The following is a 25,719-nucleotide window of genomic DNA, read 5'->3' as shown; positions in this document are numbered from 1 at the left end:
AAATAAAAATTACAATATTGGTTATGATTCGCTCATTACTTTCTTACCAACCCAATATAATGAAGATTATTCTGAACGTGCTATTGTAGTTTCGTCGCAGAATCTATTGTTTACCTACATGTAGGCCTTTAACCGACAAAAGATTAGCCACGTACAACGATGGAATCAATTTCGTACATACATATTATTGTTTAATAAATGATAGGTCTCTGATGTCAAATTCAGTCACTTTCGTCTGTACATATAACCAGTCCACGTGGACGGGTTATGAATTTCAGCACCCCCCTTTCTTGTCGTGGGTGTCATAGAAGTCGACTGTGGGATATGGGTAAAATTGTGGCGTAGGCGAGAGGCTGGCAACCTGTCACTGCAATGTCACTATTTCGTTTTCTTTCAACCCCTTTTTGCCACGAGTGGCACTGAAACTTGAGTAATCCATGTGCTCTGGCTACCCCTTTATGGGATACAGGCATGATTGTATGTATGTATGTAAGAAGCGCTTGGCATCCGTTAGCTCGTTGGGTGGACGACATCCGGAAAATTGCGGGTCACAACTGGATGAGACTAGCTCAGGACCGGGACAAGTGGCGTACTAGAAGAGAGGCCTATGCTCAGCAATGGGCGATAAAGGCTGATATGATGATGATGATGTATGTACCCTGTCCTTATCTAAGGACGGAGGTTGTAATACTTGTAATACTTTTCCTCAACGGGAAAGACCCTCCGCCATTTAAATGCTTTACTCACTGCACGTGTCTGTAAAAACCGTGTAATTTAAGTTTATGTGTCTTGCGCATTAGTTTGGTTGTAAAGTGTAATTTTTATTTTCCTATTCTGTTTCATTCATGTAACGTGAAATAATATAATCGATACCTCTGGGTTCAATTGGCGTAAAGGACATTTCGGCGAAAATGAGTTATATATACAGTTTTGTTCAGAATTTCAAGCGCTATCGATCTGTGTAGTTAAAATTTCGATATCTCTTAAAAAGTTGCCTTTACGACCAAGATTTTCTACTATGGACTTGCAAAAATAGCTTTTCTGAAGGGGCGTAAATATCAAGTCATTAATTATAAATTATTATTTATGTCGTAAAGGAAATCTACAAATAAAAATATAGTCGTAAGTCACCTTGATATATATTGTTGCCCTTTAAGCCCTTACTTTTTAAGGATCACTTTCTATAGTAGCGTGGTAAAGTTAGGCGTAAAGGACAAGTTTTTTTGTTCTTCGTCCTTTACGACCAGCACTAAAAATATTTTATCCGCAACTGTAATCGATGTCATTGGGTTCAATTGTCGTAAAGGACATATAATGCAGGTTTCCAAGAGAAAGATAAACCCACTTTTTTGTTTTTTTGACCTATATTTGTGACATGTATAAGAAAAATATGCAGATTACGAGTATCTTTAACCTAGTGTAACAACCGTAGTGATAAACTAAACGATTTAGAAGATAGATGGTTGTAAAGGACACGTCAAAAGCTATTAACGTCCTTTACACCCATGATTTGATAGGGTCGTAAATGACGGTCTTAGATGATTTTTATACAAAGTCGGGACGTAATTGTAACCGAAATGGTACAAATGTTGTGCTAAGTTTACAATTAAAAACTGGAAAAATGTGTCAAAACGTACTTAATATGGCATAGAATAGACATTAGTTTAATGCAGTGTATTATTTATCTAAGCTATCTTAGAAACAAAAAAGAACAAGACTATTTTATATCCAGTTTTGTAATAAAGAAACAATATTTGCTTAAAAACGATCTACTAATACTTTGGCAACAAGCTCAAAGTTATTTTTTTAGTATTCGCCGCTGTTGAATAGTCAGTAAGTTACGCATTCAGCCTTTAATTCTAGCAGGGAAACGCTTTCGTAGTATTATTATACTGCGACGAGATGTAGATAATTAAAAAAAAAAACACTATGGTAATCAGGGTACGTACCCACAACGTATGCACAAACGCTCACGATAATATCTAAGTATTTCGTAGCTATATATCTTTATCGCTCTTGCGTATTGCACCAGACTGCATTTTTGTCGGCGTCTGGCGTCGACGATTGCCATTCAGCTACGCCGCCAGTAAACTTTAACAGTAGACTATACTAACATTTAGTGCGACAATAACAGGTGCGTTTCGCTAGCGAATGAGCGTTAGCGTTTGGTGACTTGGCTATGTACCCACAGGTACTTAAAGCATTGACTATAATATTTCTAGGATTGAACTCATAATTAAGATTATTCTTATTTAACAGGTTAAAGACTAAATAACAATCTTCTGTTTTAAAATTATCAAAAATATGAATCAGCATAGTAGGTAGTCTTGACTACAGTTACTATTTACAAATGATGTGTGTGTTCTTTTTTTCTTTACTGTGTGTGTTCTTATCTTTGTACAATAAAGTGTATTACTACTACTACTACTACTATTATTTATTAGTTGGTCACAGTTTGTATACGCGTCCTAACTTGCGTTTATAAATTGGTACTTAACTCTTAGTTATTCTTAGAACTTCTTTCTACTTTAGACTTAAAATTACTGTCGTATTAATATAGTCTAATGTTCACAGTTGCTGATTAAAGTTTACGTGATTACCATTAGTGTTTTTATATTTACTTAAACTACGAAAGCGTTTCCCTGCTAGAATTAAATACTGAATGCGTAACTTATTGAGAGTTGAGACAGCGGCAAGTACTAAAATAATAACTTTCCAAAATACTAGATAGTTTTTAAATAAATAAATAAATATTACAGGACATTCTTACACAGATTGACCGAGTCCCACGGTAAGCTCTAGAAGGCTTGTGTTGTGGGTACTCAGACAACGATATATATAATATACAAATACTTATATACATAGAAAACATCCATGACTCAGGAACAAATATCTGTGCTCATCATTTTAAGCAAATGTTGTTTCTTTATTGCAAAACTGGGTATAAAATAGTATTGTTCTTTGTCTTTGCTAAATATTTAGATAAATATACACTGTAACACTATTGTAGCTATTCTATGGCATATTAACTACGGTTTGATACATTTTTCAAGTTTTTCAATTGTAAACTAAGCTAAAAACAGTTGCCATTTGTACCATTCCGGTTACATTTACGCCCCGAATTTGTATAAAAATCATCTAAGACCGTCATTTACGACCCTATCAACTCTAATTGTTCAAAAAAATCGTGGGTGTAAAGGACGTTCATAGCATTTTGACATGTCCTTTACAACCATCTAACTTCTAAACCGTTTAGTTTATCACTACAGGTGCTACACTAGGTTAAGGATACTAAAAATCTACATATTTTACTATATACGTCACAAATATAGGTCAAAAAACAAAAAAGATATAAACATTTTTCTAAAAAAAAAGTTGTTTTTTGCTTCTCCTGAAAACCTGCATTTTGTCCTTTACGCCAATTGAACCCAAAGGTATCGATATAGACACCTACTTAATTCATACTAATATTATAAATGGGAAAGTGCGTGTGTGTGTTTGTTTGTCCGTCTTTCACAAAACGGAGAGACGAATTTACGTGATTTTTTAAGTGGAGTTAGTTGAAGGGATGGAGAGTGACATAGGCTACTTTTTGTCTCTTTCTAACGCGTGCGAAGCCGCGGGCAAAAGCTAGTATGCTATAATTTCAAAAGTCCCTTTGCTCATAACACATGAGACCCTAATTACTATCACATTCATTGATTTGATCGAATCGAAAGATTTATTGAACTCTAAGAGACTTGATACTCGAAAAGAGCCTTGAGTGCTAGAGGCTTTGCGGAACCAAAACGAAGGCCGAACGTCTTTTCCTTTCTGTCCAAACGTGCGTCGCATTCAAACTAGTCGTAATGTATGTACGAGTATGTACACTGTACAGTCAGCATTAGTAGCAGCGGATGAAACAACGCACCAACTGTAGGGGAGACTGAGGTGAGTTGTGACAAAGAGGATCGAGTATTATAGAGAGTTACTGTCAAAGTAAAATGTGTAATCATAGTGCATAGACTGCCATCTCTCGACACAAGCTTAAAAAATATTTGCATTATTACATAGAGTGTCCACTGTTTTATAATGTATATGAGACACGTGTTCAATGGATACATGTGGAACTCAATAGTATAATAATGGAAAAAATGGATCAGTTACAATTGTCCCCCAGTCGTGATTTGCCCCGCTGTACCTTACCTTATACCAATTTTGAATCGGAAATCTGTACAAAAAACTGTCTTGAAATAACTATCACAATGGTCACTATAAACAAAATGATTTTGTAATAGTTATTTGTTATACAAGGGGGCAAAGTTGTATTTTAACGCCGAGTGTGGAATTGAAAAACGAGCAAGTCAAAGGATTCTATAGTTGAACCACGAGCGAAGCGAGTGGTTCGAGAATAGAATCCTGAACTTGCGAGTTTTTAACACACGAGAAGTAAAATACATTTGCACCCGTGTGTAACACAAAACTTTTCCCCTCACTATGGCCAGGAAATTACAACGCAATGCCGAATACCAAATATTTACCGAATATTCGGCCCGTCTCTAATATACACCTTGGCCAATAAGGCCGGCAACAGACAGTCTTAAAAATTCATAATCTTAAAAAAAATTTGTATGCAAATTGACAGTTCAAACTGACACTGACAGATCTGTCAGTGTCAATTTGCATACAATTTTTTTTTAAGATTATGAAAATTAAGACTCGTCTCTTGCCGGCCTAAGAAAGCCTCAGATCACATGTAAATTGTCGGCCGAGGCGAAGCCGAGATATAAACGTTTCTTATTTTCGATGAGAGATAGGTACATTTACTTTTCCCCTCACTAGCTCGGAAACACGTGTTTTGTCCTTTAATACCAGCGGGTAAAAACGCATTTTATCCACTAGTGGGTAAGTAATTTGACCTTGAATAAAATCAAATTAACTGCTTTAAAATTGATAAAAGTAGGTGAATCTAGTAATAAAGATGATTTACCACCTGTGGAACTACTGGAAGTAGTGATAAACGCATTTTTTGCGTTGTAGTTTCCTCGCTATAGTGAGGGGAAAAGTTTTGTGTTACACTCTGGTGCAAATGTATTTTACTTCTCGTGTGTTAAAAATCTCGCAAGTTCAGGATTCTATTTTCGAACCACTCGCTTCGCTCGTGGTTCAACAATAGAATCCTTTCCCTTGCTCGTTTTTCAATTCCACACTCGGCGTTAAAATACAACTTTGCCCCTTTGTATAACAAATAACTATTACTGACCTATGTACAGTCAAGTGCAAAAATACGTATCGAAATAATCGTCTCATAAATATGGTACTACGCTCTTATTTCACCGGACTAAGATGCTATAGGACATATTTTTGAGTAAGATGTGTACACCTATATTTTTACACTTGACTGTATGTAATCTAATATTCTGTTCAATGTGTTTATTTATGTTACCTACAAAATTTACAATCTACATTCTAATTCAAAGTTTTGATAATGTTATGAAATCGCCAACGACTGAAAGAAACTTGCATAGCTGTTGCAACTGCGACTAAAATGTGACAAAGTAATTAATATATTATGCAAGTATATTATTATTTATTCGTCTATCGAATTTAGAGAGAAATTGACTGGTAGTTGAAATAGTTTGTGCCGTGGATTTCCTAATTTTGAATAAGATATTGATACATACTTCAAAATAACTTTTACTTCCCGAACATCTAGATAAGATAAAGTACAGCGGGGCAAATCTCGACTGGGGGACAATTGTAACTAATCCATTTTTTCCATTACTACACTATTAAGTTGATTTCTACATGTATCCACTGAATACACGCTTACCATAATATAACCGGTGGACACTCTATTTAATAATGCAAACATTGTAATACATCGAAAAAATGGACCAGTTACATTTGCCCCCCAGTCGAGATTTGTCCCGCTGTACCTTACTTGTAATTTGTTCTGTACAATAAAGTGTCAACTACTACTACTACTAAGATATGGATAGATATCGTTAGTGTTAAAAATTAAGTTTTCGATGGTAAAAAAAACATAATTTTTGACACTTACAGATTAGCATCATATCGAAGAGTCATTCACATTTTAGAAGGATTTATCGAATACATACATACATACAATCACGTCTGTATCCCATAAATGGCTAGGCAGGGCACATGAAACTAATGAAGCTTCCGTGCGACTTTTGGCAACACATACATCAAATAAAGTGGTATAATATATAAATGCATACATAAACTCACGCCTGAATCCCCAAACGGGGTGTGCAGGGCAAATTAATTATTATTTATTATTATTTCAACATTAGCATTGAACTAAGTTTCAGTTGCAATGGCACTTTCATCAAAATTGCGTGGAGAAATTATTAATGAATTCCTTAATAAACTCGCTATGCACTTTTGCAGTTCACTGTACAAGTAATTTCCAATATTTGTCAAGGAGCATTTTCAGAATTTGGGACCCCCCCCCATTAGCTTAAGTTTTTAACAAAAATTAACTCACTGTCAGTTTAGTGACAAATAATTAAGAGATTTCTATAAAAATATTGTTTTTGTGTTAATAGCGAAAATCTACATTGAGAATGTGAAAAAAAAAAATTTTTAGATAGATTTTATGCTTAATTGTCGTCACAAAACTGACAGCGAGTTAATTTTTGTTAACAACTTACGCTAATTGGGGTGTCCCAAATTCTGAAAATGCCCCAATACACTAAGACATAGACGTCTTAATACCTAATATTTAATATGTACTAGGATATACAGAGTGGGGCCTGTAACAAAGGCGAAGAATTAAACTGTAGGCTATTCTCCTTATACTGATCAACATTTGTTCAGTGACTTTTAAAAATTATGAAGTCTTTAAATTTTTTATTTTTCATACAAAATAAATATTAGCTTCAATGTACGCCATTATTGTTGTCATTGACGTTGTCTGTCACACTTTAGACTTAACAGAATTCGCAATACATTACCTCTTAGAAAAAACTTTCAAGGGTGATAAAAATCAAAATACAAGTTATTTTTAAAAGTCGCCGAACAAATGTTGATCAGTATAAGGAGAATAGCCTACAGTTCAATTCTTCGCCTTTGTTACAGGCCCCACTCTGTATACCTTTATAAGTTACCTTACATTAAAATATACATGTTACCTTTCACAAAGCTTATTAAACTAATTGTAATTTATAACCTCTCTACACATAAATAGTAATAAATACCTATTTTGTTTAATTACCACTTGTCGCCCACTGGTTAAATATTGGCACAATTACTAATAAACTAGCTTCAGAACAACAGCGTTTCAATAGCTCGTTGGCATCTTCAAGGTAATCGATGACGTATGATTTTCCTGAAATACTTGTAGCTTATCAATAAACTTGAACAAGTTATTTTATAAGAGTTTTGAATGATTCACGGTTATTTTCATTAGACTTATATTGACCGGGATATAGACCGTGATTACCTTTTTGATTTTTGTCGAGCTCCCGATATTTCGACGCAGTTGCATGCATTATGATCACGGAAAGGTAATCACGGTCTATATCCCGGTCAATATAAGTCTAAGTTATTTTATGATAGTGGCTGAACCTGAGACAATTTGCTTGGAAAAAGTATGAGCATGGAGGATCAAGTAACTACTGTGCATATCATACGCGGATGGAGCCTAGGTTGGCCATACAAACAGACCAAGTGACCGGGGGCTCTGGGGCTTGGGCCTTTACCCCTGGGTCCATGCGCGGATCCAGGGGGGGGGTCATGGGGGTCATGACCCCCCCCTGGAGCCTAGGTTGGCCATACAAATAGACCACGTGACCCCCCCTCTGGGGCCTGGGCCTTTACCACGTGACCCCCCCCTGGGCACGAAGCTGGATCCGCGCTTGCCTGGGTACGCGCTTGATGCATCTTTTACAAAACTTTTAAAACATTATTCGGAAGACGGTTAAACCACGATAACATTACTAACGCGACCAGTCTTATGGGCACATTAGGTACTGGCAGCGACTTTAGTGACATCTGTGGATACAATGTAATCCCCCTAGGTTAAGTTAGGTTTAGTTTAGTTTTAATGTGTTTCTGTTGTTTTGATATTTAATGTTATCAATTGTTATATATAATATGTCAATTATAAAAATTGAAACTCACCAGTAACAATAACAATTTTATCTTATCACGTAGAAACTTGAACTCACGGCATCTGGATGAGTTCAAGTCTCACCCAAGGCACTAATATCCCACTTTCGAATTTATTCTAAAATTAATTTTATCAAGTAGACGCGTATCTTAACGATATTGCATAGTTTTTAATTGAATAAAAAATGTGAATAATCTTTGTTTACATGAAAATATGTGAGTGTGCACGGGAAATCGTCCCACTAAGTCGATTGCTATAAAGCCGTTTTGTCAGTCCGTCCGTCAGCCAGCAATGTCCGCCGACAAAGTGAGACGTTTTACATAATTATATAAAAAACCGGGACTAAACTTAAAAGCTAGCTAATGTCTAAAATAAGCCCTTGCGGCATTGTACCAAGGATACTGGCGACATTTTCTCGCTGTATCGCAATGCTGATGTTGTGCGAGGAATTCGCCAGCTCTTCGGTCACCAGTTACCTCAACCTCATAAAAAAAATAGGTACCTTGTCCCTACAACCCACCACTTGACCTTGATTATAAATGCAATGTCCTTAATATGATGTACTCCTTAAAACAAATTTGTAATTGCCATAACTAATAGTCATATGCAAATAAGTTATATAACCAAATATACACAAATAAACTTGACCTAGTGATCTATGCCAAACCCACATTTATATAAATAAATTTACATATTTTTTCTCATAATTATAAAGATGCTGTGTATTTGCATATAATATACTATCAGTCGTATTAGGTGATAATCCATATAAGTATTACATACCTAATTATAAGGTCAAGCGGGTTAACTGCGACTATTAAAATATAAAGTACAACTTTGACTGCCTAAAACTACTATCAACGGTAATTTTACCGACATTTGATTGCCTTCATACTGTTGATTAGTTATTTAGGTTTTATTTTTTTTGACTCTCATCCAAAAATATAAAGATACAAGTAAATCTCGCCTTAATGGTAACCGACAAAGTGGGACGTTTTACTAAACACGCTCACATATGTATATTAAACTATTTAGTCTGCTCCGCTTGCTTAGATCACTATTCAAAGAAAAAAAATTGAATTTTAATAAAAAAAAGTTAGTCCTTCCATAAAATTTTATGAAATAAACCAGTCACATAAAGTGCAATTTATAAAAAAGAAACTCTATAACTCTTTTTTTTTTAATTAAATAATTAATCACATAATAGAATAGAATAGAATAGAATAAATTTTATTCGTAAACACACAAAAGAGAAAAATATTACAAATAGGAACACATAAAAACGAGAAGGTGCCACGAAATGGTTTAACCTCAGCATAATCTCATACATATTTACAAATGGATGAACTAATTGGTTTAAAAAAAACTTGAGTTACCTTTATTATCATTAATTGATCAAACAAATAACAAGTAGAGTTGATAATTAATTAATAAATAATGATTATAGAACTTCTTACACAGATTGACTGAGTCCCACGGTACGGTAAGATCAAGAAAAAAACCGTGTTGTGGGTACTCACTGTACTCAGACCACATAATGACGTATTTTTTCAATAAAAATGAAATAAATCCACATCCCCATTGACCCCACAAACGCGTCCCCTACCGCTACATCAAATGAGCGTGAGCGAAGTCTAAAAATAGCGACGTCTCGAGATGCAGGATACGCGTTGATATTTCAAGACATAGTTGATTAGAGGATGACTATCATAATATACACGATGCTCGTGAGCATTGCGAGAGATTTTAACCACGCGTTTCTGAGGCTAAAAGAAAGATTTTTTTTTAATTCACATGAGGAAATTTTGCCAAAAAAAAATTTTTTTTTACTGTTTTCGAATGTATTTTCACAAAAAGAGTAAATGTTATTCATAAAACAAGCACTGCAAAGGAATTTTGACGTTTTTTTTTTCTAAAAACCTCATTTTTGAAAGCTTTTATTTCGTACTTTTGGACATCTATCAATGAGGATAGTGAGATTAATTCTCCATAATGGCATCAACATCGATAAAAAATCCTTTTGTACTGAGTAACAATAAGAATTTTTTTTTCAATTGGTCATAACTCTGAAACTAGGGGAAATCTAGAAAAGTGTATATGACAATTTAGTCTTAAAATGGGATCAGGAATATATGCTCTTAAAGTCTCTCGTAATGCTCACGAGCACCGTGTATATTTCATACATTTTTGCAATGTTAAGGTCATAGAGAATTGCTGACAAAGTAAAATGTGTAGACACAGTGCATACACTACCAATACTGCCCTCTTTAGACACAGGATTGAAACTTGATATGTGTTAAAATTGTTAAAGGAGGTTATTTATTTATACAACAAATATAAAACATTTTAATAAAAGGTAACTTAAAATAAATATTTACAAATAAACTAACTGTAAATTGTAAATTGTTAAATATTATTATCAGTATTTATTACAGGTATCGAGACAAACCTTATTGGTTTAACGATACTGTGTAAATTAATTAGAGATCAAAAAAATACAAAATCATTTATTCAGCAAATAGGCCACGGGGGCACTTTTACATGTCAACATTACAGAGTATTCATTAAAGTCTTTGATCTTTGTTTGTAATTACCTAAATAAATAAATATTAGCGTTGTTTGTCGTGTTTGTCGCTCCCGTATTGGCTTGCATTGCACAGCCATGAAAAACGTTCTCGCCCCACTTGACTCTGCTGTATAGTCTGTTATCGACTCAAAGGCCAATCATTTATTAGCGCCATCTTTTTTTTTTCTTCAGACACAATAGTTACATTGATATTACAGTTTACAAAATACCGCCAAACTGCAAAACAGTTTGTTGGCAGTTATGTTTGCTCTTGATTGATTACTGAGTAGAATCTAGCCGACTAGTATTTTTTGTTGGATCAGAGGTATATATTTTTTTCTTAGACTCATCTGGCTTCATACATATACGATGTTATGTATCTCTTTGTTACCACCAATACCTTTTCAATGAAGTACAAGTGCAATGTTTAGGCCGAAACTTCATCACTTGTATTTCTCCAACACTTGCATGTGTAATCGAGCATTTGTATAGAAGACACAGTTCAGATAAGAAAGCACATCAAATATTTTATATTTTATGTTGTGTAGGTAAATTACATATTTAATGATATTGAGATTCATATTATATTTTTCTTCTGTGACAATTTGATATGTTTTCTCTGAAGAAGAACGACGTATTATTAAGCAATAATATAATTTATTGAAATCAATTTCCATAGAGTACCTAGTCTGTTCATATTCTTTGATGAATACTTTTGCATGTTAAATTGTATCTTGTTGTGTTATGCATGTTAATTATAAGATGTAATGTTTTGAAAAGAAGTTGCCCGCCGAGTTTCTTGCCGGTCCCATAGTGGATACCCCCCTCCCAATTGAGGGGGGACTGAAATCTTCTCGAGGCTGAGGCGTAGGGTTAGAGCCGGCGTAGCTTTATTTGACGTTCATATGCGCATTGTAATATGCCTCTTGAAAAATAAATATTTCATTTTCATTTCATTTCATTTTCATCTTGCAACTTTATTTAAAGATAGAATACTTTTATACCTCTATTCTGTGAATCGTTGAATACTCATAATTATTGTAATAGTCGGTTTTGATTGCCTCATAGTTATCTAACTCATTGAACGCGTGTTATGAACTAATTTGACGTGATGTATCAATCTTACCTCATTGCTGTGAAATGTATTCGTTAAATAATAGCTGAGAATACATTTTAAAAGATTTTTAATTAATTACAAAGTTGTTACCTAATTGTACTGCTAACTATTAGTGCGTTTTCACATTTTCCGATCCGATATCGGATGTAAAGTCGCCGTCAATAGAATTTGCGAACAATGTAAACAAACCTTGTAGTCAAAATGTCTTTAATTTCTATTCTAACTCATCAGATACTGGCTAAATCCATGTGTTATTCAATTCATCTCACTCTCAATCTTTAAAATAATAAAATTGTGCTAGAATATTGATATTTTATAGAATGGTTTGTTTACATTGTTGACAATTTCTATTGACGGCGATTTTAGGAAGGATTGCAAAGGAAAAAAATCAAAGATGGCGGCGTAAATGGGATATCGGTCCGACATCCGATGCCGGATCGGATAATGTGAAAACGCACTATTATGCACCGACTTTAATGTGAAGTTCAGACTGACATTTAAAAAAAAATCATATAAGTATTGTCATTAAAATTATATATTTTTAAGTAAATAAGTATAGTTATTTGTTTTACAAGGGGGCTGCTGTTTAGTGGCATCTGCTAATATTGAATACTAGGGCAAGCGAAATATTCCAAGATTGAACCGCGAGCGTAGCGAGTGGTTTGAGAAGTGAAATCTTTGTGAAGTGAGCCTTAGGAAGGTTTCAAGGCACGAAGGTTAAATAAACAATTGGCTCGGTCCGATTCTAAATGCTTAGTATAATAAAATACAAGCACTGTTTATTGCACTCTGCAATAAATAACACAGAACAATAAAAACAAGAACTCATTTTCGATGAGGAGATTCACCTTGTTTATCAAAGTTATTTTATTAAAAATCAATATAAGGATATAGTCCGAGTACTTATTATTATTATTGGGGTCAAAGCCTCAAGCAGGATAATTTTTGTATTAAAAGTCAAGGATCAACAGGTCGGTTACCTTGGTAGTCAGTACTAACTACCTCGTTTAGTACTTATTACCTCGTTTAGATATAAGGGCATTCAACGACATACCTAGTATACCTACATTGATATATTTCATCGATTTCCATCATTACTTTTTATCGCACTCCGATGTGCACTGCACACAGGTGGAGCGGGAGTAATAGAAAAAAATTTCTTCCTAGGGAGTTATGATAACATTTTTAGTACCGTTTTATCTTTTTATATTGCAAGTATGATAAAAAAACATTGCATGTAACTCGGTGTGTAAGAATATTGCAAACTCGAATTTTAAATAGCTTTGGAAAGCCATCGTGATTTAACTTACTCTAGTGTGCAATATTTCACTTCCGCCCCACGTACTAATTTAAAATTTTCATGTTTGCATATCACAAACGTTGCAAAATGATTAGTATAAATAGACTGTATCATTATAAGTACACTTTTTTGTATATCGTCACTACTTTGAAAAAATCTCGTATCTCACGCTGCTCCTCAAAGTTAAAACGCAGTAAGTCTATATGCATTCCATACATACTTACTACAATTTTCTTTTCATTGACAGACGAAGATACAAGTTTTTTTTTAAGTAGTAACGATATGGCCGTTTGTTTCTTAATAAATAAAAGAAATCTAGAATGGACTGCATAACCTTACGACTACAAGATGTCGCTGTCTCAAAGCTGTTATCTTGGTAACGTGTGCCAATGTTCATTCATAGGTCGATGTTCCTTCGACCAATTTAAAAATACAGACTTCCAAATTACCAATATAACAAAATACAGTAATAAAAATAAACATTACTAAACCTTAAACCTAAGTAATAAGATCTAAAAAAAAAGTAAAAACAGTAAGTTTAAGATTGCCGCCACTCGTGGCAACGATATGGCGATGACATTGGTATGTTGGCAATTGGCGATGGCGATGTTTGCCAAACTAAATCCTGTACACACGATCAAACAATGAAAATACTTTCTTTATGTTTTCTTTATTGTTTTATTTGCTTTGTTGGTTTGTTTAGTGATAATGCTGATAAATAAGACTAGGGAATGCTGTGGGTTTGGTTATGATTAATGAAATAGAATTTGAACCGTTTTGAGTCAAATGAGGTATTTTGGGAGACTATTTTAAACTCTTAAATAGAAAAGTTTATTAGATTTAAAAATAATATGGACTGAAACAACGATAAATTCTTTCTTGTATATGCCTCTTAGTACAGTTATTGGCAATAACCTCGTAAGGCCCATTATATTAGTTAGTTTCCCATTTTGAATTTGAACCTTATTCTATAAATAAATTGGTAAGATTTTCGTTTGTTTCAAAAATCAATGTAACAATGAAATTCTACTTTATTCAGTTCATGAAAGGTTTAAGTTAGAATGCAACAATATGTACATTGTAATGTACATTGGGCCTTACAAGGACAATATTTCACAAAATAAGGTCTAAAAAATATGACAATGTTATTTCTAGAGTCATAAGAGCGTGTCATATATTTTTGCTGCCTCCCTTTTGTACGACATTATTGCCGTTGAGTGTATTTCATTTTGAAATAGTACATTACAATATAAGTGCACAAAGGGGCACATTTTAGCACGTGTATCGTAAGACGTTTTCGAGTGTAGATGGCCCTCTGAAGTTTCGACCTGAGCTCCACTTTTCGCACTAGTGCGGGCAAAAAGTATTATATGTAGGTACTGAAAAAAAGTTACCTAACTCAATTTACACAATGATACTCCTAAATACACCATGAGTGAAACGAATAGCTTCATTGTTAATTTATAGTGATTCGTCACACATATCCAATTTTGATTTGACTGAAGCTAATTCGATTTGTCAGTAACTCAATGGTCATGCTTCGGTACCTTGCATTCAATCAAACTGAAAATATTAGCCTAGTATGACATTACAACGCTGTGGTTTAGATTACAATTATTACAACACTGCAAAAATCTATGCCACATCATAAACAGTGCAACTTCAGAGGGCCTATCGCGAAAAACAAAATTCTCTTCAATTTCCATTGCTCCAATATACGAAAGAGAAAAGTTCGAAAAAAAAACATTTTCATTTTTCACAAGATCTAGGGCCTCTGAAGTGACGCTGCTCCAATAATTTTCACACTTCCCTTTTGAGTTTTAGAAAAGGTACAGTCACCTGCAATAATAATATTATGTCACTCTTAAACATATGCGACACGCTGATTTGGCTCTAGCTCTACAAAATAAGACCGTGTCTGTTATTTTTGCGGCCGTACCATACCTACTGTTGCATTGTAAGTGACTGTACAGTCTACTACAAATAGTTATCTCTTTGCAGTCGACTTTACTTTGTACGATATACCTTCAGTGTAGTTTCTTGACAAAATTCCGACTTAAAGCAACTGAATCCTGTCACCTGTCACTGCGCAACTAGCGGTAAGAGCGTGCGACTTACGATCCGGAGGTCGCGGGTTCGAACCCCGGCTCGTACCAATGAGTTTTTCGAAACTTATGTACGAAATGTCATTTGATATTTGCCAGTCGCTTTTCGGTGAAGGAAAACATCGTGAGGAAACCGGACTAATTCCAATAAGGCCTAGTTTACCCTTCGGGTTGGAAGGTCAGATGGCAGTCGCTGGATTAGTTGTTAAAGCCGACCCCAGGCTCCATGAGGCGTGACAAAAATGCCGGGATAACGCAAGGAGGATGATGATCATTTATTAAGTTACGAATTTTATAGTTCTAGACCTTTTGTGTCAAGGTATAGTTTTTCATACAAGCATAGTGCGTGCTGATGCGATGTATGGACGACCTTGGCTATAATAATCGGTGTCTACTTATTACAGAAATAATGTAATAATACGGTAATGCGAACATGCAACCGAAGTAATAACGTCGCAGTTTTCTGTACAAGCAAAATGGTCGTGTGAAACTTTGAAATATTAGTTTGAATATTGCCTTTATTGTGTGAGAATAGGATTTGAAATTGAATCAGGTTTTATTGCATGTTAATGATGACGGTAATATTGCTATGAATCATTGAAAATCACTTTGGTGTGAAATTAGCGTGCTATGCGTGTAGCTTGGTATTAACCAAACAAAACTTTACTGAACAATTTTACTGTATAAATATGATTTTCAGATGGTGTTTTTTACGCACTAGTGCGAGAAGTGGTTCATTATATGCCACGTCGAAACTTCGGAGGGCCAGATATATAGATATCTGTACTGAAAAACGTCGTACGACGTGCGAAAAGGAAATTTGTAACTCGTGTCGATTTAAAAAAACTCCCTTCGGACGTGTTTTAATTTATCGCCACTCGTTTACTTCATTTTTTTACGCACTTATATCGTAATGTACTATTATAGAAATTACCTTTCATTCTTTTAGCCATCTTTACGTGCTGGTGATAATAACTGCATCCTTTTAAAACAAACAAAATAAGTAAATTTTACAATTTAATACAATTACACCAGTCGATCTAGCGCAATTGATACTCTCGCCCGCGAGTCCATACTTGAAGTCGCGCTTGATGTATGGATACGCGCGCGAGTTGGTTTTGATACGACGAATAGTTTCTGTGACAGAAAAATTAAACATAAAGAAAGTTTGTCATCCCGATCCCGATAGACTACCCGTTCTAACTCATATGTCATGAATACTATTAGAATAGGACGTGTGATATACGTCGCGGCATTCCTCGGACACTGGCAATCAAATATATGAAAGAGCCGCGTTCCTAGCACACAGTGTAAGCTCGTGTAGAACGCGTACTATGCTTGTATGAGTGAAATATGACAGGTCGACTGTTCGCGTTTTTGACAGACGGTAACTGTGAAGTAACCGAGAGGGGTTGGGCGGCACTTTTTACGGGGAGCGAGAGTGGTCGTACTGTACGATAGTACTCTTTCTTATACTGTGGTCGCGGCGAGATATTGTCGCGCCGATCGTGTGCTAGCTCTGCTGAAAAAGTCAAACGAGGATATCTCCACAGACACAACACATAAACATAAAATCATAATAAAATTAGCTAAGAATAGTATTTGCTATAGGATCAGGCGGTGAGATTGTAGAAACAAACAGCTCATGACGAGACACATTTCATTTGTTCATGTCACTGTTTGGTGAAATGTCACTGTGAATACATTCCTTATTTATTTATTTTTTTTGCTAATTTTAAATTAATGGCTTCAAACGATTGTTTTAGTGAAAATTCTTATTTTACCGTAAGTTTTTTTTATTTACCATTAAGTAAATTTACCAATAAGAGTAAGTAAATGATTTACCAATATGAGTAAGTTTAGTACTAATACTGACAGAGCTTTTAAAGTTACGTGAGTTACTTACTCAGGTATCTAACATTTTTGAAATATAAACACGAATAAAATTAAAAATTATTAATTCTATATTTATTAAATTGTATTTATCGCTTGTTACGTACAAGCGATATAGGGGCATTCCACGAGAATGTCGGTTACGACATGTAATTCTTCTAATACTTCTGAAGACGCTGAGAAAGCGAAGTTGTGTAAGATAACCTTTCATGACTTGGTTAACAAATTGGCAGTATTTTCTCGAGCTTTACGGGTTTTATGCCATGCATGTTGTAAGCGACATTCTCGTGAAATTCCCCATATATATTGTCACGTAATACTGTGCCAGCTTATTAATGGAATTATTATACAGTAGGTTTAATTGCTAAGAGTGCCACTGGAACTTATGTGCTCTGCCTACTACCCTAAAATGTAGGAGTCCTTAACAGTTCCCCAAGCCTGAACCATTTTTTAAATTCCGAGTATAACACAATGTAGGTAATAGGTACTTATGTCAAATAGAAAGTAAAACTTTGCACGATTGTATGATTCGTTTCTGGGCCATTTTTTTTAAAGTTGTCCACCCCACTTTTTTTGTAACATGGGTATTTTTTACGCGATTCATACTCAGAATCGAGAGCTCTTTCGATCCTGATAGGAGAAAAAAAATGTCCCAAGATTTCCATACATTTTTTCGAACCTTCATTCCGTTATCGCCATACAAAATGTATGAAAAATGGTAACGGAATGGGAAAAAAACCTTGGGACACTTTTTTCTCCTATTAGAATTGGAAGAGCTCGCGATTCTGAGTGGAAAACACATAAAAAATTCCAAATCCGAAAAAAAAGTGGGGTGGACAACTTTAAAAAAAATGGCCCTTCTATTGACAAAAACTATGCTATATCTATATGGTTCTGCGGAAAGGTTAAACCACAGATAATAGGGTAAAACCCATTGCAAACACTTACCTATTTATAGAAAGTGCAGCTGTATAACGTAGCAGTGGTAGTAATAGCACCTACTGCAGCTGGGTAAGTCCCCGCGACGATGCACTAAATACTTATAAGAAGGTAATCTTGTAGCAATATCTTTACCATGAGTGAGTGAGATATGACAGGTCGACTGTTCGCGTTTTTGACAGGTGGTAACTGTGGTGTAACCGAGAGCGGGTGGGCGGCACTTTCACCGGGGAGCGGGAGTGGCCATACTAGTATTCTCTATTATACTGTGCTATTGATAAAGTATTAAAAAAACTTATTTAGATCGCATTACATTTACTTGCGGTATAAAAATATCTAAATTGAGCAAGTCACGCGAAAGACTAATGACTTTGAGTCATCAGGTAAACATCATCAGATTGAGGATTTACCTATCTGTATAAGTACCTAAACAGTGTAGACATTAGCATGTTTACCAAGTTTAAATACATCTTCTTCATCTTCATGTACCATCTCCGTCCAGGAGGTCGGCGACCATATGTCTCTCTATTTTCAGTCATGCGAATTAGTTTGTCTATGCTCTTCACTTTTAACCAGTCTTTTATATTCCTACTCCATGATATGCGCCTTCTACCACGGCCACGCTTCCCTTCAATTTTTCCTTCAATTATCAATTTCAGTAGGTTATATTTATTGTTTCTATATATATGCCTTTCTTTTCTTTATTGTTGATACGATTTCTTGGTCTTTTTCCATTATTTCCAGAACTCTTAAATTTGTTACTCTGTCAGTCCATTTTATCTTGAGCATCCTTCGATAAATCCACATTTCAAAAGCTCTTAGTTTTTTGACCCCTTTCTTTTTTAGGGTCCAGCTTTCGGAACCATACATAAGAATAGGGATGATGTAATATTTGACCAATCGCCATCTCAGTCCTAATTTTATTCTCCTGTTAGTCAGAAGTTTCTTCATTTTTCTGGAAGGTTTTTCTGGCAATTTCGATTCTTGTCCGAATTTCTTTCTCCGAGTCCCATTCTTCATTTAACCAACAACCCAGGTACTTATAACTATTTACTCTATCTATTATTTTATTATCTAAGGATAATGACTTTATTATTTCTGTAGTTGGTTTTTTCTTCTTAACAATCATGTGTTTAGTTTTGCTCGTGTTTATTTTAAGTCCATATTCCAAAAGTGTGTTATTTAGTTTTTGCAGCATTAATTAAAGGTCTTCAGGGTTAGTAGCCAGAAGGAAGATGTCATCAGAAGCGGTTTTCTTGCTGGCTAAGACGGTGGCTCAAAAGAAAAATTATGAGATTTATTTTATTTTCCTGATTATATTTTTGTGTGCATGGTTCTATTTAAATATATTGAGTGTGATGACGGGTTACGTATAGATTTACCTATGTAGATATCGCTGTTAAGTGCGTCATTTCTATAAAACAACAGAATATAAGTACATATAATAGTACAAATAAATATACTAAGTAAGTAAGTATAAGTACTACAGTTGTTCAAAAACGAATCAACTCATCATGTCAATAAACCACTAGTAATTATCTGGCATTGAAGTGAAGATGAAGAGCATCCTTCAGAAAAGATATCAGTTAACCTCTTCGCTATCTTTATTTGTGACACAATTGTACGACTAGACGCGCCGACCGATGGAAACAGGCTAGAACCACTCGTTCGGAATGAAACATGCTTCCTGAAACACTTGAAAATGTATTATTTGTATTGTATTACATTTATACATGCCAGGTAAAAGGCTAATCAAACGCACATTGACATCAAACCGACAATAGAATGATATTGTAAGTAAAAACCGGCCAAGAGCGTGTCGGGCCACGCTCAGTGTAGTAGGGTTCCGTAGTTTTCCGTATTTTTCTCAAAAACTACTGAACCTATCAAGTTCAAAACAATTTTCTTAGAAAGTTTTTATAAAGTTCTACTTTTGTGATTTTTTTCATATTTTTTAAACATATGGTTCAAAAGTTAGAGGGGGGGGGACGCACTTTTTTTTCCTTTAGGAGCGATTATTTCCGAAAATATTAATATTATCAAAAACGATCTTAGTAAACCCTTATTCATTTTTAAATACCTATCCAACAATATATCACACGTTGGGGTTGGAATGAAAAAAAATACCAGCCCCCACTTTACATGTAGGGGGGGTACCCTAATAAAACATTTTTTTCCATTTTTTATTTTTGCACTTTGTTGGCGTGATTGATATACATATTGTACCAAATTTCAGCTTTCTAGTGCTAACGGTTACTGAGATTATCCGCGGACGGACGGACGGACGGACGGACGGACGGACGGACGGACGGACGGACGGACGGACGGACGGACGGACGGACAGACAGACATGGCGAAACTATAAGGGTTCCTAGTTGACTACGGAACCCTAATAAATGAGCATTTCTTTTTTTTGGCCACTTTTATGAAGTGTGATATTTTTGAAAAAAAAAAAATGCTATTTCTACTCAGAATTACTAGCTTTTCAATCGTAGTAGTTAAAAAAATTGTCCCATACAGTTTTTTCTTATTTTGTTACCATTTTCCGTACATGTTGTATGGGGTAACAAATTCTGGGACACTTTTTGTTTCCCAGTGAGATTGAAAGTGCTCGCGATTCTGAGTACAATTGATCTAAAATTCCCTAAAACAATAAAAAAAAATTAATGGCAAGAAAAAAAGAAATGCTCAAATATCAGTTATCTGGTTATATCGCAAGGGTAGAAGACGCCAACGGCCTCAAAAACGACTATCAAATCTTACCAAACTTTCAAGGGCCTAGAGCTGCCGGACAGTCTGGCTCTGTCGCTCCACTATAGAAGAGCGATAGGGAAAGCTAGGCTACAATACACTGAGCGTAAGCGATTACAATGTTAACTAGGTACCCTGGAGTTCAAAAATATTTACCAAGGTATGCTTAATTTAGGCCTAAGTGATCGGTGTAATAAGTCCCCCATCTATGTTCATGCATTTTAACTTGACACATTCTTTACCAGACAAGAAATGGCGCACTTCATCAGAACCGCCCGCTTGTGTGGCCACAACGCGCCCAGCGGATCTTGGTTCCGAAAGTGTTAACAGACATTTTTTCTTTCCCCAGATGAGCTGCGCGCGCATACTTCACGTCCTCCGACGTTGCAAGCGGCTCGAAGATGGAGATAACTCGACACCCCTCGCTCGGTGTTTAGGGCTCCTAGACCTGACTGCCTTGGGCGTAGGCAGCACGCTAGGTCTTGGAGTTTATGTGCTGGCTGGGGCTGTTGCGAAGACAGTAGCTGGACCCGCTGTGACGTTGAGTTTCTTGGTGGCTGCCATTGCATCCGCTTTCGCTGGTAAGTCTTTTTTCTTTCTGGGCTAAAGGCCGAGCTCCGCGTAGGTTCAAAGATCCGGAACATGCTTATTAAGTATATTATGAGAATTTGAAACTTTTGAAAGGCAGCACGTTAGGTCTTGGAGTTTATGTGCTGGCGGAAACAGTAGCTGAACCCGCCGTGTCGTTGAGTTTCTTGGTGGCTGCTATAACATCAGCTTTTGCTGGTAAGTCTTTTTTTCTGTCATGAGGGTGAAGGTCGAGCTCCACTTAGGTTCAAAGATCCGAAAAAGTGTTGTTGAAGGTTGTAGGGAAGGTTGGCTTCAAGAAATTAAATATTTCAGAATCAGAATTAGAATCAGAATGCTTTATTTGTAAAACATAGGTACATAATTAGGTCTTAGGTCTATGAATGGTCTGAACAAACTATGTTTTGCCGGTTGGCATACAAATGTTAAAAAGGACGAGAGGCACGAGAGCAAATGAATAGTATAAAATTAATAAATTACAATTAGTCAGAATTAAAATTACAATGCAAATAAATAGACACAATTAAAATTAAATAAAGATTTACAATTAAATACAAAAAATAGTCATTATAATTACTTTCTAATTGATATTTTGTATGTCACAATCATCTTTCTAATTGATATTTTGTATGTCACAATGGATATTTATGGAATATAAGCCTTATTAACAAGAAAATTAAAAAGATCTTTTTTGAATATATTCACGTCCTGTAGTCTTCGTATGTTATCTGGTAAGTTATATATTTCCACAAGTATTGCAGTAGTAATATAAATCTTAAACGTGTTATCATTCAAAACAAACCGCTATCTTGTTAAAGAAAAGCGTGTAGAGGATTAACAAGCTTACTTTGATGCAGATACTGGACAATATATATTATTGCGTCTTGAAATTATAAATTAGCTACAGTAAATTGAATTCGACATATCCTCTAACGATTCTGCTTCCCTTTTGATTCTAATTCGACATATCGTAGAGAGGGATTCTTAAATAGAATCCTGAGCATAGCGAAGGATTCCTAAATATCATCTTGAACGTAGCGAGAGATTCTAAAGTAGAATCCTGTGCGTAGTGAGATATTTAAGTGTTAACCCCAAGCTGAAATAGTTATTTGTTATACAAGGGGGCAAAGTTGTATTTTAACGCCGAGTGTGGAATTGAAAAACGAGCAAGTGAAAGGATTCTATAGTTGAACCACGAGCGAAGCGAGTTGTTCGAGAATAGAATCCTGAACTTGCGAGTTTTTTAACACACGAGAAGTAAAATACATTTGCACCCGAGTGTAACACAAAACTTTTCCCCTCACTGTAGCGAGGAAACTACAACGCGAAAAATGCGTTTATCACTGCTTCCAACAGTTCCACAGGTGGTAAATCATCTTTATTACTAGATTCACCTACTTTTAGTAATTTTAAAGCAGTTAATTTGACTTTATTCAAGGTCAAATTACTTTACCCACTAGTGGATAAAATGCGTTTTTACCCGCTGATATTGAAGGACAAAACACGTGTTTCCGAGCTAGTGAGGGGAAAATAATTTTGCTACCATGCTTTTCACATCACCTATGAGGAAGGCTTATATGATTTATACATTCTATTCTTTTCCAGGTCTTTGCTACGCTGAGTTCGCGTCTCGAGTCCCTAAAGCGGGCTCCGCGTACGTCTACAGCTACGTGAGCGTTGGCGAGTTCATCGGGTTCACCATCGGATGGAACCTCATCCTGGAGTACGTCATAGGAACGGCTAGTGTGGCTAAGGTGAGCGGATCCGTATATTATTTGATAATGTTGAAAATCCCACCTCTCAGCTACCCCCACTTCATCTTCTTGTAATGCCTGAGCAGGCGTTCATCCTATGCAGCGTCTACTCAGTACGTCTACAACACTTTTATCTATGAGCCATTTCAAATACGAAGGCCCGATAGTACTTGAAACTTAACAAAAGGACTTAGGTATAATCATTATACCTGCCTTTTGTTATCTAATTACGGTCATTTCAAATTGGCATGCGTCGGCGCAAACTGCATACAACTAAAGCGCAAGTACGTGTAAATCAGTACTACGCCGAAAAAGGGTCTGACCATACTCTTTAGCACAACTTCCTTTGTCGCGCGCGAGTACATACATAAAGCGTGACTTCAAGTATGGACTCGCGCGCGACAAGCCAAGTTGTGCTAGAGGGTATATTTCTAGGTCAGGTCAGGTATATTTTGTTATCTCTAATCCTGTTGTTAACGCCTAATAAATTTCAAATACGAAGGCCCGGTAGAGATCTATCGGGCCTTTGCATTTGAAATGGAGTATACAAGTCTATCACGCTTCTTCAGCTATTTGTCAGTGCAACTTTATGATTTTTTACGAATATTAAGGTAACGTTATATATTTCAGGGTATGGCGAACTATATAGACAGCCTGACGAACAACAGCATGGCGCGTGTGATGACAGAGTGGGCGCCAATGCGCATCGATTTCATGGCCGAGTACCCTGACTTCTTCGCGTTTGCACTGTGTCTACTTATTACTTGTAAGTACTAGTGTAAGGCCTGAGTGGACGCTTGGGCGGCGGGGCGTGCAGCGGGGCGGGCGAGCGTGCGTCCATACTATGCAAGTATGCAGTGTCGACTCAGAACACTTGTATGAGCTTCCATTGTTTGACATGCACGCCGCACGCCCCGCTCCGTTGCACGCCCAATATGAGACCGTTTTTGATAAATATTGAATAAACCGACCAAGAGCGTGTCGGGCCACGCTCAGTGTAGGGTTCCGTATTTTTCCGTATTTTTCTCAAAAACTACTAAACCTATCAAGTGGAAAACAATTTTCCTAGAAAGTCTTTATAAAGTTATATTAGTTACACAAGTCTAACGAAAAAAATGATAAAATTTTAAAGGCTTAATCTCGCAAACTGTTGGGTCTACAGAGGCAATTTTAGTATCATATTGTAGTAAATTTAGTAAACTTTAAAAATGTCCTCAGGAATGTTTTTCAAATATGGGTTTATAATCGCCAAAATTTTAAAAATAAACGATTTTTTCGCGGTTTTCTCGATTTTTGACAAAGTTGCGTTCGGCGCTCGAGGTCACAAACTTGGATTATTCATTAGGCCAGCATCATAAACAAGTCTGCAAAAAATCAGAACTACCGGATTTGACGCATACTGCAGATGTTTAAAGTTACTGGATTATTAATTTCTGATTGCCCTTCACAATAAATTGGTCTTTCTGTGTCCTATTTTATTTCGCCTATAACTATATGTATTTTGTTACAGTACTGCTGGCATTTGGAGTGAAGGAATCTACTAAATTAAACAACGTTTTCACGGCACTTAACATGATCACTGTCATCATTGTGGTCATCGCTGGAGCTGTTAAGAGTAAGCATATTCGTTATTAAGTATATAAACAACTTGCCAAGACGAAGTAAATTTTGATTGGTCTGAAAAACAGAACCTGATGAAATAGAAAACCCTTTTATAACCCTTATATAATTATGTAATGAATTATTCATAAGAGCTTGCAATTAGGCCTACATGAATAAAGATATTTTGAATGACTTAGAATTAGAATTTTGGTTACTTCTAGTTCTGCCTGCTAAGCCAATGGTCTTGGGTTTGAATCCCGGTAAGGACACATAATTGTGTCGTGAGCACTATCATTAAGTACCTGAACCAGGATATCCCTTAAAGATACTTCATATTTTAAGGCAAATAGCCCACACTTTCGGAGTTCCGCTCCCGACACAAGTCTTCTGGCTGACTTACCTAACGTATAACTCCCATAGGCGACCCAGCGAACTGGCGCATCAAACTGGAGGACATCCCCGAAGAGTACCGCGACAAGGCAGGGGCAGGCGGCTTCATGCCATGGGGCGTTGCCGGGGTCATGGCGGGCGCCGCCAAATGCTTCTTCGGCTTTGTCGGCTTTGACTGCGTGGCCACGACGGGAGAAGAAGCGAAGAACCCTAAGCGAGATATACCACTGTCGATCGTTATGTCACTGGTAGTGATATTTGTGTCCTACTTCAGTGTCGCGACGGTGTTGACGATGATGTGGCCTTACTATTTACAGGTAAGTTCACTAAGCCATTGTTGCAAAATCATACTTGTGTGATATCTGTAAATTCCATCAGATAGGTGTTTTTCTTCTTCGACTTTGTCGGCTTCGACTGTAAAGTAAATGTACTTAGTACAGTCAGCTGCAGAGAAACGGGATAGCGCTAGGAAGATGATAATGACAGTCAACTGCAGAGAAAAGTAGACCCCCTTGCATACAAATTTGTATGCAGGGGGGAGTTAGCTGCAGAGAAAAGTAGACTACAACTGTACATAAAATGTAGACAGTAATTT

General features: G+C 36.0%; 1 protein-coding gene across 3 annotated transcripts in view; it reads left to right on the top strand.

Annotated features, from left to right (window-relative positions):
• Positions 1 to 25,719, top strand: part of LOC125230206 (cationic amino acid transporter 3) — a 60,047-nt gene that overhangs the window by 25,067 nt on the left and 9,261 nt on the right. For 2 of the 3 annotated variants that reach the window (XM_048135289.1, XM_048135287.1), the window contains exons 1-6: positions 16,909 to 16,992; positions 21,140 to 21,371; positions 22,984 to 23,132; positions 23,763 to 23,898; positions 24,643 to 24,747; positions 25,155 to 25,441. In XM_048135289.1, the coding sequence (XP_047991246.1) occupies positions 16,951 to 16,992; positions 21,140 to 21,371; positions 22,984 to 23,132; positions 23,763 to 23,898; positions 24,643 to 24,747; positions 25,155 to 25,441 (951 nt within the window). In that variant the 5' untranslated portion in view covers positions 16,909 to 16,950. Of the gene's footprint in view, positions 1 to 16,908; positions 16,993 to 21,139; positions 21,372 to 22,983; positions 23,133 to 23,762; positions 23,899 to 24,642; positions 24,748 to 25,154; positions 25,442 to 25,719 lie in introns of those variants that run through there. The other variant, XM_048135290.1, reaches the window with a different exon arrangement.

This window comes from Leguminivora glycinivorella, chromosome 10, assembly GCF_023078275.1.
Source record: "Leguminivora glycinivorella isolate SPB_JAAS2020 chromosome 10, LegGlyc_1.1, whole genome shotgun sequence".
NCBI classification, from domain to species: Eukaryota; Metazoa; Arthropoda; class Insecta; order Lepidoptera; family Tortricidae; genus Leguminivora; species Leguminivora glycinivorella.
The sequence above is the reverse complement of the archived record's forward strand: the minus strand, read 5'-3'. Positions and strand labels throughout refer to the sequence as shown.